Here is a 17,132-nt window from a genome sequence, read left to right on the forward strand (position 1 = left end):
CTTCAAGGCTTGGGGGCGGGAGTCAGCAAGAGATTCTCTTTCATGTCGTTGAGGTATAGATTCGATAGTGGTATCAGCGACAGTTGACTCACGTTTCAGGAATAACTCAAAATACTCCTTCCATCTGGCTTTGATGGCTTCACTGTCCTTAAAATATATTGACCTGTCTTGGACTCTGAGTGGTGTGGATCCATCGGAGCATGGACCGTAAGTGACTCTTATTGCCTGAAAGAAACTCCTCATGTCATGTTTATCAGCATAATCTCCTTGGTCTCTTCTCGCCACCACTTATATTTGATGTAATGGATTTTTCTTTGGGCTTCAGCCTTGAGTTGCATGTATGATCCTTTCTTCTGCTGGTGTGATGTATTGTTTTGCCACTTGCAGTGAGCTTTATTTTTCTGGTCAAGCAGGCTCTGAATCTCAGCATTGTTCTCATCAAGGCAATCTTGGTGATGGTAGGTGACATAGCCAATGGACTCAGTACATGCCAAGAGAATGACGGTCTTTAATCCCTTCTAGAAATTTTCATCATCGTCGTCAGCCATAGGCTTAGTGGCAAGCTTCTCTTGGAGACACTGCTGAAGTTTTTCTTCAAGGGACTTGAAGTTGAATTTCTTTCGTACTGATTTTACCAGCTTGCGATGCCTTGAGGCGATCTGGAAATTCATGATTGGTCTGTCCAACAATCATCAGTTCCATCCATGGCCCTTGTGATGAGGATATCCTTCTGAACTCGAGCTCTAACAATAACATAGTCAAGAAAGTGCCAATGCCTAGAGCAGGGGTGTCTCCAGGGTGGTCTTATACTTCTCACTTTGTCTAAAGAGGATGATCATGATGACCAGACCATGTTCTATGCATTTGCTCAGGAGGAGGATGCCATTGGAGTTAGGCTTTCCTACTCCTTCTTTTCCGATAGTGCCCTTCCAGAGATCTGACTCCATCCCAACTCTAGCGTTAAAATCTCCAAGGAGAATGATCTTGCCCTCCTTGGGAATGTTGGTCAAGATTCTGTCAAGATCTGTATAGAATTGTTCCTAATATCCTTGATAGAATCAAGCATTGGGGCATATGCACTGATGACAGCATAGACTGGTTGTTGCTGAGCTCAAGACGAAGAGTCATAAGACATTCATTGATTCCTACAGGAAATTCTATAAACTGACTGACAAACTTATTCCTAATTGCAAAACCGACACCATGAATGTGCCTGTCCTCCGCAGATTTTCCTTTCCAGAAAAAGATGTAGCCTCCATCCTCTTCTCTCAGTTGACCTTCATCTGGGCACTTTGTCTCACTCAAGGCAGCGATGTCAGTGTTATATCTCACAGGTTTCCTGGCGACGTTAGCAGTTCTTCTTTCTGGTCGTACATTATCTTTGTTATCCATAAGTGCGTGAACATTCCATGTAGCAAAAGTCACTGTCTTTTTGTAGCTTCGACCGCAGGCAAAGTGATCCCACTGGACATGGTAATCCAGCCAGGAGTGTATGTGAGAGCCTAGGTTTAGGGCACCTTTTCTAGCCCTCTCCCCGTGCGGTGTGAGCAGAGGGAATCCTAAGGAGGACTGCTCAGTTGCGATAGTAGCTGCTGAATTGCACCCGTCTTAGTCTAGGCACCAGATGACTATCTATCTACTGCCGTCTACATGCAGATTTGTGGCTAGGGACTGCCAGATTCACCGGTCTTGTCCCTGTCACCACTAGGTGGTCGCTACAGGGCTTGGAAGGTTGGAAAGATATTTCCTTCGGTAGAAGTCAGCGTGTGATTTCTTTTAACATGGTGAAGCTGGTGTGCCTACAGCGACCACACGATCATGACAAGTTGGAGGTCTGGGGCCTAGTGGCAGGGAAGGTCTCTGAGATGACTGGAGATCTCTACTTCATCCGCTATCACAGCCACTGAGATCCAAGGACCCTCTTCTGCCTGATCCACCATTGATTACTTGGGGGATTGGACTCTGCTTTGTGTGGGACTTCCCTTCAGACCTGTTTGTCTTGGGAGACTTTACCAGGAACATGAAGCTCCTAACAACTTAGCTCTGAGGTTCATTGGAACACGCAAGCCCCTTCACCACAACAGGATGATGGTCCCCAAAGAGAGCCAATTGTGTACTAGGCACTGTGTAGACAGATATAGAGACAAAAATGGTTACTTTTTCAATCTCAGAGGAAGTGTGATTATACTCTCTTCCCTCACATATTGAAAATAACACAGTGGACTATAATGCCTGAAGTAGTAAGTATATAACTGGCACTAGTATGACCTGCCATTTTGAATAATTATGAGACTTTTCCTCAACATTTAGTCTGTCCCTAATATTGGTCCATAAATTTATATTCACTCAGATCACTTGTCCTATGTCCTAGTCCCCTGTGAGTTGAGACCCTCTGTCAAGTTTTCTTGTGGTGGTGGTTTCAGTTTTTTATATACTTGGGAGGTGCTTAGATGTTGTCCTGGGAAGGGGGAGTCGCATGTAACTAGATATAGTCCGTCTTGTGACCCTCTCACCTAATTGCTGGCCATTTAACAGTCTGTAAAGTTGTGTAACTTTGAGTTTCATTATCATTAGTAGGAAGGAAGAATTGACAAGTGTCATGGAGTGTGGAGGGAGTCAGGGCCCTGCACCCTCACTTCCTGTGATTCACTGTGACTCTCAGCCAGCCAGTAAAACAAAAGGTTTATTAGATGACAGGAACACAGTCCCAAGCAGGGCTTGTAGATACAACCAGGACCCCTCAGCCAGGTCCCTCTGGAGGGCAAGGAGTTTAGACCCCAGACTCAGGGTTCCCTGCATCTTCCCAGCCAGCCCAAAACTGAAAAACCCCCTCCAGCCGACTCACTCTCCTCCCCCCCGGCTCCTTCTCTCCCTTTGTGCAGTTTCCCGGGCAAAGGTGTCACCTGGCCCCACTCCCCTTCCTGGCTCAGGTTACAGGCTCAAATATTGTCCCTCAAATAATGTCATCCCCTTATATCCCATCCCTAATGCAGACAGTCCCAGTAAAACTAGACAACATTCCCCAGTCAATCCATCCTGCTCCCTACTGTGTCACAACAAGCGAGATACATCAGTGGTTTAGCCAGTCCTGTTCATACCCTAGTTTGAAATTTCAAGTGCAAAACAGTGTGATTCAGTAAAGTATATTTGTTATTTATCTCTAAATATAGAAGTTTATCTTATCAGGCTTGTGAGCATAAGGCTGAGTTTGGAAAATAGCATGTATTTTTCTACAGTGCTCATGATAGTTGGATTTCATAGTTGCTAATGGACATTGAGCCAAGTTCCCCCCACCCTCACCCCTCCAGTTCCTCCTGCTTTTTCTTGCTTGGGTGAAGTACAGAGCTTCAATAAATGAGCCTAAATGCACAGAATTCAGGCAGAGAGGTATACATTGGATGTTCTCAATACTTGATATTAAGTGAACATGTACGGGCTGATTAAGTTACATTTTCTGCCAGATAAAATACTTCGTGATTCTGTATTTGGGTCAAAGAGACTTAAATTTTCTTTAACCTTTTTTTTGGAAAGGAGAGGGGTGAGGATTGTACCTCTGCTTAAATTGAGATGTGTTATATTTGTAGATAAACTTTGTCTTAAGAGTCTTAGACAAAGAAAAGGTTTAAGTGGTGTTAATTTTTGCTGTTCTGGTGCAGCAGCTTTTTTGGGGGGATATACATTGTTTAAAACATCTACATTTTGTTTCAAAGGCTGTTTGGTTGTATTTTAGATTAAGAAGGAGAGTAAGGATGATCATTCCCTTATTGCTTAATCTTGTATTTTCAAGGATTAGAGCCATCAACAGAAAATCCATTTTGAGAATTATGGAGCTATTTCAGTCAAAGATGTTTCAGTTCAGTTTAGCTTGCTAAGTATCCCTTGCTGGGAAGCATACAGAGTTGTGTGCATAGCCTCATTCACAAGCATATTTGAATACGGCTATGCCTCCATTTTGAGGCACATTAATGATTCAAACATAATCAGCCAGTAGGTGCCAGGCAGATGAAATAAATCATTTGCATAAAACTGAAGTCAGTGACTCCCTGGAGATGAGTAGGAGGACAGGGATTTAAGTATTAATGAACTGCTATTCCCAAATATTTTGATACACTTAGAGTTTTTATAAAGTTTTAAAGAAAAATATATTGGAAATAAGACCTCACCTTATCAAGACCTTTTTTCAAACATGCTGCATATAATCATTCCTATCTTCCATCTCCACCCCAGTTTCCAAGCGTGTGCTCACTATTTTAATTCAGCCAGATGTCCCCAGAGGCTTAAGAATTGTAGTTGTAAATACAATTCCCTGCTTTGAGACTTTTAAGATGCAGATATATTTTTCATGTGGTGTTCCTCTTGGCCTTAGAATGAACTTTGATAGTGTTTTTTCTTCAGTGCACCAGCTGGTGCACAATATTTAAACTACTTTATCTTCTAAACTACTTTTTAGATCTATAAAATGTATTACAGCAAAGCAGTGACACAATCTAGATACATGTCTGTCAGTGTACTTCTATAACATGCCTATCATTAAAACTATGATTAGGAAAGAGAAGAGAATATAAACTGTAAAGCTATTCAAGCACAGTGTGTGTCCATTGTAGCTTTTTCAAGGATGCTATCTTCCATGAGAGAATTGTTCTCATCAAATGGATTGTAGTAGGGGCTTGGAAGTTTGGAGATCTGTATTCCACGCTGGAGGGTGGTGAAGCACTGGAATGGGTTACCTGGGGAGGTGGTGGAATCTCCTTCCTTAGAGGATTTTAAGGTCAGGCTTGACAAAGCCCTGGCTGGGATGATTTAGTTGGGAATTGGTCCTGCTTTGAGCAGGGGATTGGACAGATGACCTCCTGAGGTCCCTTCCAACCCTGATATTCTGTGACTCACGGGTGTCCTAGGCCAAGTCACAACCTCTCTGTGCCTCCATTTCTGCACCTATTAAAAAACGGGGGCGGGGATAATGCTTACAAAGCTTTAATAACTTTATTGAGATCTGCTGATGTGATTAAGAATATTTCCATGTCATTCTTCCTTCAGGTCATGCTGGAAATGGAAAATTCCTTTTGCTCTCTCCCTTGTTTCCTGGATGCAAGATGCTCAGTTCCCTTTTGATTTTAGAAATACATTTGTGTGAGAGAGTGTTTCCTTAGTGTCCCTTCAAGTTGGGAGAAACTTGATTTGATCATTCAGTTCATGTCCTTGGTCACATTACCAGACTTCAAGAAGATATATAATTACTCATTTACAGTGCAGACATCTTTCTGCATTCAGTTCCCAATGTAGCTTTGAGATAGTAATAAATATTTGAGACTTTAAACAGAGTAACACTTCCATAAACAGTAAATGATCTATTCAATCTTAGTTATGTGTCAGGTTATTCATTGTTTTAAATCAGTTCCTTTTTGGATAAAACTAGTCTTGAAAGCATTTGTAACTATTTAACTACCCCATCCTGTTGAGTGACCATCATAGGCCTGGTCTACACTACGCGTTTAAACCGAATTTAACAGCGTTAAACCAATTTAACCCTGCACCTGTCCGCACAACGAGGCCCTTTTATATCGATATTAAAGGGCTCTTTAAACCAATTTTCTGTACTCTCCCAATGAGAGGAGTTAGCGCGAAAAATCGGTATTGCTATGGTCAGATTAGGGTGTTGTGGCGCCAAATCGATGGTATGGCCTACCGGGTTATCCGCACAGTGCACCAATTGTGACCGTTCTAAAGCAATCTGAACTCGGATGGCACTGGCCAGGTAGAACAGGAAAAGCCCTCCGAACTTTTGAATTTCATTCTTGTTTGGCCAAGCATGGAGCTCTGAAATCAGCCCCCCCTTCATGTCTAAAGAAAAGATTCTGTACTGCCTGGACTAATCATAGCAGCCGGGAGCTGGGCTTTCTCCCCCGCCACCCCTTTAATGTCCTGCCTGGACAATCATAGCAGCTGGAGCTCTTCCCTCCTATATTATCTCACTAAAAAACTCAGTGTTCCTTATTCCTGCATTCTAATTTACTCATCCACAAATGGGGTGACCCTGCCACGGATAGCCCAGGAGGGTGGGGAGGAGGGGGAAGCAATGGATGGGGTGTTGCAGGGGTATCCTAAAATGACATGCAGCTCATCATTTCTGCGGAATCTCTTGGCGCTTCTTGAACAGGAGGGCTGTGCTCTCTGATTCTCTAGTACACTTGCCCCATATTCTAGGCGGGACTGACTCTATTTTAGGCCAAACATAAGAAGGGAATGACCCAGGGAGTTATTATCCCATTTTTGTCCATGTGCCCCGGCCAACCTCAGCGAGACCAGCCAGAGCACTGATGACAGCAGCAGATGTACAGAACAACTGATAACCATCATCTCTTCGCCAGTTTACAGTGGCATGGCAGATGGTGTGCAATAGGGATGGTAACCGTCTGTTACCTTGCAAAGGCAAATGAATGCTACTGTGTAGCACTGCAGTCCCGCGTCTGTCAGCAGCATCCAGTACACATACGGTGAAAGTGACAAAAGGCAAAATGGCTTCCATCTTGCCATGCTCATGTCATCTGCAGGCAATCCAGGGAAAAAGGACGCGAAATGATTGTCTGCCATTGCTTTTACGGAGGAAGTGACGATGTTTACCCAGAATCACCCGCGACACTATTTTTGCATTGGGATCTCAACCCAGAATTCCAATGGGCGGGGGAGACTGCGGGAACTATGGGATAGCTACGGGATAGCTACCCACAGTGCAACACTCCGGAAATTGACGCTAGCCTCGGTACATGGATGCACACCGAATTAATGTGCTTAGTGTGGCCGCGTGCACTCGTCTTTATACAATCTGTTTTACAAAACCAGTTTATGTAAAATTGGAATAATCCCGTAGTGTAGACATACCCATAGTTAGCACTTACACAATGCCTTGTGTTTCCAGTACGCTATACAAACTCTGACTGCTTAATGCCCGCAGTAGTCCTGTTAAGTATGTATTATCTCATTTAGAGCGAACAATTTTAAGTTTAGAAACTGACACTTTGTCTCCATGTTCAGCACATGTGCCTGCAATGGTGTCTTTATTAGTGGAAAGCAGTATTGCTACTGGGTTATTCAGGGAAATGGTGGTGGTGCCAACTCAAAAAATTCCCTGACTGAGTATAAAAATGGCCATACTAGATCAGACAAATGATCCACCTAGCCCATTATCCGGTTTTCTGACAGTGGCTGGTACCAGATGGTTCTGAGGGAATGAACTGAACAGGGCAATTTATCAACTGATCTACCCCATCGTCCACTTTGACATCCTCATGTTGCCCTGCTGAGCAATTCAGTTACCCCTCTGCATGCTGAAAGCTCTTATTTAGGCTTCAGCCATAGCCAAGATTGTCAACCTTATATGGAATCAGCAGCCAGGTTCTTGCTACCATCATGGAATGGGGAGGTTATGTGCCTTGGATTGCTAGGCTCAGAATGAAGAGAGACATGTAGGGAGCAGCGAGATTAACTGCTGTATGCTTTTGGTTCTACCTTAAATGTTCATTCTTACCTGATAATGGAGGTCACACATGGTTTGGTACTGGAAGTCTAGCTGGATTAGAGAAATCTGATCTTTAGAGGAGGCCAGTTGAATATCAGTGGAAGGAAAGTGCCCTTTTTCACCAGGAGATTTCCAGTCATTAACTGACATCTTAAAATTTCTTTAACTGGTCATAGCCTATGGTTCCATGGTCATATTGGCTGGTGCTCTAATTGCCCTTTATCCTAAAACTCAGCCCTAAAAATTTGCAGGATGGTGAGCTTGGGGAATTTCAAAATTTATGAGTGCTTGATTTTTGCAACCTTGATGTTCTTTTAACATAGTTTGTGAATGTGTGTGTACGCGTACACACAAATTTCATGGGTTTTTAAAATAGAAAACTGTGTCTTCCCTCTCACTGGGGTCCACCCATGTAGGGGTCTCACTCCCATGCTTTGGGTTACTTCCCCTCTTTCTCCCAATGCATATTCCTCCATCAGCTTGACTGCTGGTGTTGCCAGACCCAGACTCGCATGTTCTCTGGGAGGCCCTGCGCAAACTGCTCCAGTATCACCTGGTCCATGATCTGCCCCACCATTTGGGTGTCGGGCCGCAATCATCGGGTGGCCCAGTCCATCAATTCCTGGGTGACGGCCCGAGCCGCACGCCCCTGTCCACCTGGCCAACTGAAATGTCTGTTGATATTTCTCGGATGAAAGCCTCACCCGGTCTAAGACAGCCACCTTCATGGTGTCATACTCCCTGGCTTATGCATCAGTCAGGGCCATATATGGAGCCTGTGCCTCCCCACCTAAATATGAGGCTAGCAGTAGGGCCCAGGTTGCCCTGTCTCATCTGGTGCCTACGGCCACTCGCTCAAAGATGCAGAGGAAGGCATTGGGGTAGTCCTCAGGGCAAGGCCCTTTTTACAAAGGCCCAACCCTTTAGTGTGGGTGCCATCTCCCCCTCCCCCCCCCCCCCCAGGAACTCACCAGTTTCTGCAGGAGTTGTTGCTGCACCCTCTCCTGCTCCTTAATAAAGTTCTGTACAGTCCTCTGCTGCTCGGCCTACCAGGCGAGTAGAGCCTCTCTCTCCATCTGGTGAGATTGCTGGAAGACCTGCAGCATCTTCTGCATCTCCTCCTGCTGCTGAGTCTGCCACTGCAGGGTTCCCTCCATCCCGGGGTCACCAAACTATAGCTCTGGCACAAAAGGATCCTGGACAAGCCTCCACATGTCATGGGGTGCACAGCCAGCCTGGTTGCCCTCCCAAATAAGTCCAGGGAGACTTCAGCTCTGCGCAACACTTGTGCCCTTTATTCTTTATGTGTTTTCCCACCACTGGTGTCAAACTATATACAATTCTTACAGGTTTCTTCCCTACCACAGGCTGAGTCAGTAACCAGTTAGAGGGCTTCCACCTCCCTCCCTCTCTGACCCATCTCTCTCTGGCTGCCCCTGCTCCTTCTAGCTCCTTCCCAGCCTTTGTAGTTCTTGGCCTATCAGACTGGCAGACATAAGGCTTTTCAACCAGCCCTAATCTATCCCCCTTGATTGGGGCTGGCATGGCAGGGGCCAATTAGGTGTGTTTGCAGCAGCACCCTGCCACACGCCCACATTGTTCGCCAGCAGTGTTGGTGTGATGTTCTCCTCTGGTGTTATCTGGACAAGTGATCTGCTAGGCCACTCCAGTCCTTGACTCTGGGAGCCAGCCTTACCCTGCTGTGCTGTGAGAACCCCCGCTCCTGGGTTGTTCATGCACAGCCTCTGGCATGTAAGCTGCTTGGACTGTGCAAGCGAATGACACTAGCCAATATCTCTGGTCCCAGACACAACCTGAGGAACCTCCATCTTGCAGTGTCCAATTATGCCTGCTGGATGCTACAGGCTTATATGAGTTCATCAATTTAACAAAGAAATTGATATGTACCAGGCTTGTTATCCCAAGGGGAACCTCTGACAAACTTCAAACCAAATCCACTGCTTCAGGTAGAATAAACAAACAAATTTATTAACTGTAAAGATAGATTTTAAGTGATTATAAGTCAAAGCATAACAAGTCAAATTTAGTCAAATGAAATAAAAGCAAAATGCATTCTAAGCTGATCTTAACGCTTTCAGTGCCCTTACAAACTTAGGTGCTTCTCACCACAGGCTGGCTGGTTGCTCTTCAGCCAGGCTCTCCACTTTGATCAGTGCTTCAGTCTCTTGGTGTGGTGTCTGTAGACGGGCGTAGAGAGAGAGAGCATGGCAAATGTCTCTCCCTTTTATCATGTCCTTTCTTCCCTCTTGGCTTTATCCTTCTCTCCACCACCCCCCCACCCCCGCCCACACACACACACTTCAAAGTCAGGTGAGCCTTACCTCACCGCAGTTCCAAACTGACCAAAGTCTCCTTTCTCAACCTCCCTCCAGACCTTGTGTCCCAATCTATTCCTGACCTCCTGCATTCAGATCTGGTGGTGGTTCTTCCACATTGCCTGAATAGCAGAAGAGAGGTCACTGAGAGCACTGGAGAAACAGGCTCCCTGTTCAGTTCCAGTGCCCAACCCGGTCCTGGCTTGGAACTGCTGGGAGCAACCATTACAGGGAAAGACTGGCTTTGACTCTTAAGCTGTGGGCTGAAGAGCCTGCTCAGTGGGGATGGCACATGTGCAATCAGGTCAGCACTAGGAGCTGTGAGAGGTTTGAGCATGCTCATTGAGGACAGAATCTTCTGAAATTTTAGCTGCTAAAATCAAAGTTTCAACTGATCATGTGTGAACTGCGATTTTTTCCAAAGGCTTATAACTTGGCTAAATTTGGGCAGATGTGCACTGGGTTGGCAAAAGACTACTTCTGCCAAATTTCAAGTCCCTACCCCAAAGCACGTGGGCGCTAGAGGTTTTCAAAGGGTTGCCAGAATTTTTTAACATGGGTAAAATGTATTTCTTTTTCAAGTAGTGTCCCTATGGGTGCTCCAGTGTAGGTGCATTTGCATCCCTGTGCTGCTGATTGGAGAACTTTGGTAGCAGTGTCTGTTTGGCCTGCACATGCACTGTCCCTGCCCTCCTGCTCTGCCACGAGGCTAACCAGTGCTGCGTGGGCGAACCCCCCTCAGTTCCTTCTCTACCACAAAGTCCTTGACCAGAACTGCGAAGTAGAGGGGAGGAGGGTGGGTCGTGGAGCACCCATCGGGGGACACATCTCGAAGAACCATCATTACTGCACAAGGTAACTTCCCCTTTTCCCTAGCTTCGTTCTCAGAAATGGCTGAACCAGTTTGGCTGAAATGAAAAGCCTGAGGCAGAAACCCAGAACATAAAATATCAGCCCAGATGGTTCATTTGGCAGTTTTATAAGCAACTGAAAACAGGGTCTTATAATGGAAAGTGGGCAACTTTAGTAACAGGTGGCACTACCAGCCAAACCTGTGATCAGCAGCAGCTCCTGAACTCTGAAACGGTGTTTACAGAGAGTTTTTTAATGCACGCTTGAATGTGCCCATTAATGCTAATATTATGCACCAATTATTTAATATTACAACTTTCCTTTGGGTTTGATTTACGTTCAAGGCTTTTGTAAAGACTGCATTGCAGTTAGAGATGCGGTGTTAAATTATTTTGGATTTCCGTAATTGCTTTGATGTCTCAAGTCAATATAGTTTGAAGAAGTTCTCTCCAATAGGAAAGTTCATTTACTGGAAAGTCTGAGAGGCAGGGGCAGATTGTACTATCTTAAATTGAAATGTAATAAAAGTTTGATCATGTCCAAGCTTATTTATGTTTGGATTAATGAATGGCTCGTTTTGGGAAAAGGAAGAATAGTTATAGTATCCTATTGGCTATTCCCATTGGTGTGATTGCATGGAGTAAGAGTGTGGCCAGTACAATTGATCCCAGCATTATATGAGTCATTATGTGGAATGTCCTTTTTCTTTCTCCTTCAAATTCCCTTCTCATTTTTCCCCAAAGGGATTCATTGGATTCTCTGTGCTGGATCAGCTGAGCTGAGTTGTTTCACCATCAGCAAACTCAGTGAGAAGCAAGAGCTGGAGTAGACAAAGAAAGAATTCTACTCAGGAGAGTGTAGCAATAGACTTCATTGTAGCTTTAACAAAAATGTCCTTGAAATACCTTTTGGTAGGTTAACTGCTGTGACTGGAGAAGCTAGCAAACTGAAAGGTCTCCTCAATGGTTCCTACAGACTAATGAACAAATATGATTAAGATTTGGCAGCTTGTCCTAATATTCCCTGTAACTAGCAAATCTTCCCAGGCAATGCTGTGCTTCATGTTTGAAAAGAGAGCAGCCTAGTAATTAAATGATGAACGAAGGCAAATGTACTGATGAGCATGTTGGCTGGTTAATTAAATGAAAGAAAGAGAATGTAAAACAAAAATGCCCATCTAATGTCCCTTGAGGCCCTGCCAACACCCCCCCCCCTGCCCTCCCCCCTTTCCCATCTGAATTTATAATGGGAAAGGAGACACCTGCACATATGCTGTTTTCTTGGTTGGCCCTTTGTGGTCGGAAATTGCTGCTGCACCCCACCAGCCTGGCATATATAAGAAGGTAACTAACGGCTATCTACACAAATCACCTTCTAATTCATAATGTAACAGTAACATCCCCCTATGTAGCGCCATCACCTTGATGATGCAGTGTAGCTGTATCATCTTAAAATATCCAGGCTGTCCTAGGTGGCATGATTTTTTTTTAAAACTTCAGTGTTCTGTTAAGATTTTCTTTCCCTTAAGTTATTGTTAAGTTTTTAGAACCTTAACACCATTGTCTCAGAATTTTCACTCTGATTATGCCTTGGTTGGAGTGAAATTCATTTAGAGTATCCACTGCTAACTTCCATGGGTATGGACTACGCTGCTGTCTGCAAAAGAAAGGGAATTTCATTGCATTACTTTTGTACTCAGAAGGTAGTAAGAAACTAATCAAGAGTACATCTGAATAGAATTCAACTGGGTGACACAGCCTGTGCCTGAATAAACAGCTTCACATTATATACATGGAATGTTCAAACATTATCATCAAAGAAGAGGTTTGTTGTTGCTGCTGAATTAGCTGAAATGATAAGCAGCTGATATTACCTGAAGGCAATTGCTAATTGGTGGAGAGTCACCTTGGGATCTGTGGTACCACAGAGGCCAATAGGAAGCTAGAAATGTACGTTTTTATATAAGACTATTATAATTTTGTGCAAATTTGAACTGATAAATAAAACTCTCAAGACCCAAGTTTCAAGGCAGAATTAATGCCTGTAGAGAGACTTTGCCTCAAACAACTAATGGTCAGAAATATGCTGCTCAGATCCCGGAATTGCTGACAATGATGATTTCATATGCTGTTGCTACAGTTAAGGTTGACAAACTAAGGGAAAAATATAATGGTTTATTGAACTTCAGTAGAAGTTACATGTGTGTATGGGCCAGTTTAGATTAGTTACCAAAAATAATTGGGCTCTGACTGTTAGAACGTGAGCTAGTCAATGATTCTGGCCTCAGACCTACAATAAGAAATACCCCCATCAGTTTCAGTGCTAGTTTTCCTATGGAAAGATTTTTGTGTTTAGAAAAGAGACTGCAGCTCTGTAACTTTTAATGTAGTTTGGAGCTCAGGAAAAGGAGAAAGGACGAATATAATGCAAGAAAAAAAGCCTCTTGTGATTAATATAGGGGGAGAAAACATTAAGCATTATGGAGCAACACCAAGTACACAAAGGCAGGTAAGAAACTAAACATGCTTTGGTTGAGCAAAGCTAGCTCTGAGAGTCTGTATTTAAGGCTTTGCCTCTGTGAAATGTGCAAGCCAGAAAATATGAAATGTACACAGCAATTTTTTGAGGACCTTGGGAAGGGATCTTTTCATTGTTCAGCTTACCACATATCTGTTCCAGTAGACCCTTACCATGGTAGTACAACACAACAATCTGTTGCATAATGGATGTTCTTCTTTTAGAAATACCTTTATGTTCTTATGTTTAGAAATACAAAGATTCTGCATCTTACTCTCCAGATGACAAGGGAAACTGAGTAAACTTGTGAAGGGTTTTGTGGGCCACTTGGTTCATAGAGTTCAGATACCACTGAAAGCGCAACAGTAAATCAGTTCATAGTGTAGCAGACTCTGCTTATAGTTCTGATATTGTAAAACTCTGGTGATGGTGAAGCAAATGTTACTTTTTTTTTTTTAATGTATTGCAGGGTGCAAATTGCAATTTTCTGTTACAATTACTCCACTTTAGATCTTCAAGTGCTTTTCTATTTTGTGCCAAATTAAAAGATTTGGGAAGAGAAATATCATTAGGTTGCTATTTAAAGGGTTTTGCTTGGGTTTTTTTTTCCAGGGGATTTGTCTTTTACTGGTGTTTGGACAGTGTTTTCAGATAATTTTTTTGGAAGTGAACAGGGACACATTTAATATAACTATAGCCTTACTTTTTTGTGAGAGTCAGTAAATTAAATTCCCAGCCATCAAAATTATATGACATCTTTTCTTGGAAGAAGAACAGTGAAGAAAATTAGAAATTGCAGTCAAAATCCTGGCATCCCTTGACTTTGTAACTCATAAATTAAAGCTTTTTGTGCTGTGAAACATTCAGTGCCGAAGCATGATACATCTAACAATTTCTATACTAATACATTTCTGTACCGTTTATTTTATGTCTAAACATAATTGCCACATCTCTACTTTACCTTTTTAACCTCTACTGCTATAACAGTCAAATTACTTTGGCTGCTGGGAATCTCCCTTATTCAGAGTGTAAAATTTGGATGTGGGGAATTGCCATATGGTGTGACGTAAGAGAAACTAAAGTCAGAGAAAAGTACCAGCTATATCACTGGTGTGAGTATAAAACAGGGACAGCATAAAAGCAGTTTTATATTTTGGGATTTTATACTCTGAGCTGAAATTGGTCCAAGTAAATAAGCAAACTATATACCTAACAGTTTTTAGGTACAACTTATTAGACAACGAGTTTTCCTATAGATCCTAAAAAGAGTTTTTCTACACGTTAATAATGGCTCGTTGGGTCAGCTGTTTCTCTAGTTAAACCATTTGGGTATCTGGGAAGTTTGTGATCTATGGAAAGGCTCATGAAGGGCATTCCAACTCCCAAGAGCCTTTCCAGCAGCAGCCGTCATATAACCTAAGCTGATCTTTGTGCATTTTGTCTTCCAGTGCCGCCATAGTGGCATTTTTAAAACAAATGAATTTAAATGAAGTTTAAATATACATGGGCGTCTTCTTCTTTTGGTTAGCAAAACCAGAAGAGATAAAACTGGTGGAGGTTGTGACGGGAAGTGACATCACAGCACCCCCAAACAAAGAGCTTCCTCCAAGCCCTGAGAAGAAGAGCAAGGTAGGTGTGCCATTATTTCATGGCTTTTTTATACCCAGCTCTGTGGGTTTGGCTTCCTCTGCCTGCTTTACTCCCTGCTTCTTAAGCTGTGGTGTTACAGTTCTGTTTTCTGAGCAAGTGGCTTCTGGGAAGTATTTCGTTTGAACACCAAACAATGTAATTCAATTGTAAAGTTACAAACAAATCAGCCTTCAGTAAATCTAATTGAAACTAGAGTTAGCCCAACAAATTTATGCTCAACTTAAATAAAAAATAGTACATTAAGCATTGTCCATGGTGGGAGAACAATAAATTTTCATAATGACATTTCAAGAATACTGATATTTTGATCCACTTGATAGTTTCATTATTATTAGTTTATTTGTATTTCAGTAGCTTCCACGGGTCCCCATCAGCACCTGGGGCTGTAGTCTGCTTAGTACTGTACAAACAGTTGGTCTCTATACCAAAGAGATGGCAGCAGTCAGCCGTCTGAACCAGAACTCTTACTGAAGTTTTGAACCCAAACTGTAATCTCTTCCTCTGTGAATGCCATGGTTTTACTCTTTCACATTGTCACCTGAAAAATTCAAAGGAATAGACTCTGAACAACTAAGCTCCAATTTTTATTAAGAGTTGATACCTATGGCTGAATCCAGGTCACATTGCAGGCAGTGGGAATTTGTCATTGATTTAGGTTAGATTAAGATTTCGATCTTGCACTGCATTATAAAGGTACAATTAGACAGAAATGTCCCATTCATTGAGCATAGGACTAAATGTCAGGAACTCCAAGTATTAATTGCAGCTCCACCACTGACTCCCTTCTGGGGCCTTCGTTGTCTCTGGGCCAAATTCTGGTCCCATTGAATTTAATTGCAAAATCCTGGTCCCAGTGTTGTTGTTCCCCATCTGTAAAACAGGTACTACATTACTTCCTGTCAATGTTATATGCCAGCTCCAGGGCTTTCTTTTGTTATGCTCAGAAAACAGGATGTTTAATGTTTTTGTTTCCTCTAAATAGCATTTTATGTTCCTTGTGGCTTAACATTTTTGTTTACAATGCGCTGTTTTTTTTCTTTTTGTCTGTGTTTGTGTTTACATTGGATGTTGCTTTTTGAAAAAATGTAAAGCCTTCAGTATCCACACCATCAGCAAAACCTGCAGCAACGAAAACCAAGCCACTGTCCAGTACAAGCCCCAAGCGGCCAGCTTCTGCCACACCTGGCCAAAACAAAAAACCCACCAGCCCTACTGCAGGTCCTACTTCGGCCACTACTCCCAAACGCTCAGCCACCAGTACTACACGTCCCTCCACTTTAACTCCTAAAGACACTAAACCAAAGGTAAGAGAGAATATTTCACTTGCACATTGAAGCTCCAAGGCTTGTAGATCAAAGTCCAGATAACTATTTTATCTGATAGGAATCAAAGGGTAGCATCGTTCTAGAGACAACAATGGAACAATAAGATTAAAGCCTGATCTTGCTATCAGATCTGTATGGACACAAGATTCTGCCTCCATGGATCTGAGCAGAATATGTATTTTGGCACTGAGGAGTAGGACGAGCAGGAGAGCGTTGAAACTTTCCTCTGGGTTTTGGTAGTTATTTTCATGAACTACTAAAAGGTGCTCAAGAAAATACTTTATTTTTTTAAATTTAAAACAAAAGCCTGTAACCTTCTTTGTTCTGCAATATACACTTCAGAGAACTGTTGAATTAATGTGATTGAATTGGGAACTTCATGTTAATGTTCAGCTCCACGTTCTATAAAAAGAGCTAGACCAAATAACTCAACAAGAAAACTGGTAAAACAGAAGGTAAGTAAGACCACTAGGATGTGGGAAGGGGAACGGTTAAGAGTACTGGATAGCTACAGTCTAACAAGGCAAAGCAGAGACTATTACAAGAACAACTGGGTTTAAGTTATGGTAGGGAAAAGTCGTCATAAATATTAATAAGAGACTGGAAGAACCTGCCAAAGCAGTTTATGGAAATCTGTCATCATTGGATGTCTTCAAGACACAGACTAATCACCCGTTTTAGGTAATATCAATCGTGACACAAAGCAGGGATATAGACGAGGTGACCGAATAGAGATGCTTCCATTCATAAATAGCTCTGTGAAATCTTCTCCAATGTCTTCCCAAATAATACCCTGAAGAATGACCTACCAACACTCCCCTTGAGATAAGCAGCAGGAATAACCTCCCCACCCCACATATGCATACCCTAATGGCGTTTGCGGATTGGGTCACTTTATGTAATTTCGATAGTGCCCAGATACCATGGTGATGGATG

The 17,132-nt window shown here is 42.8% G+C and overlaps 1 protein-coding gene across 14 annotated transcripts in view; it reads left to right on the forward strand.

Annotated features, from left to right (window-relative positions):
• The window catches only part of MAP4 (microtubule associated protein 4), a 314,214-nt gene that overhangs the window by 261,800 nt on the left and 35,282 nt on the right, over positions 1-17,132 (forward strand). For 13 of the 14 annotated variants that reach the window (XM_075062117.1, XM_075062115.1, XM_075062111.1 and 10 more), the window contains 2 exons: positions 14,750-14,850; positions 15,963-16,175. In XM_075062117.1, the coding sequence (XP_074918218.1) occupies positions 14,750-14,850; positions 15,963-16,175 (314 nt within the window). The remainder of the gene's footprint in view (positions 1-14,749; positions 14,851-15,962; positions 16,176-17,132) is intronic. The other variant, XM_075062123.1, reaches the window with a different exon arrangement.

Source organism: Chelonoidis abingdonii, chromosome 2 (assembly GCF_003597395.2).
Source record: "Chelonoidis abingdonii isolate Lonesome George chromosome 2, CheloAbing_2.0, whole genome shotgun sequence".
Lineage (NCBI taxonomy): Eukaryota > Metazoa > Chordata > Testudines > Testudinidae > Chelonoidis > Chelonoidis abingdonii.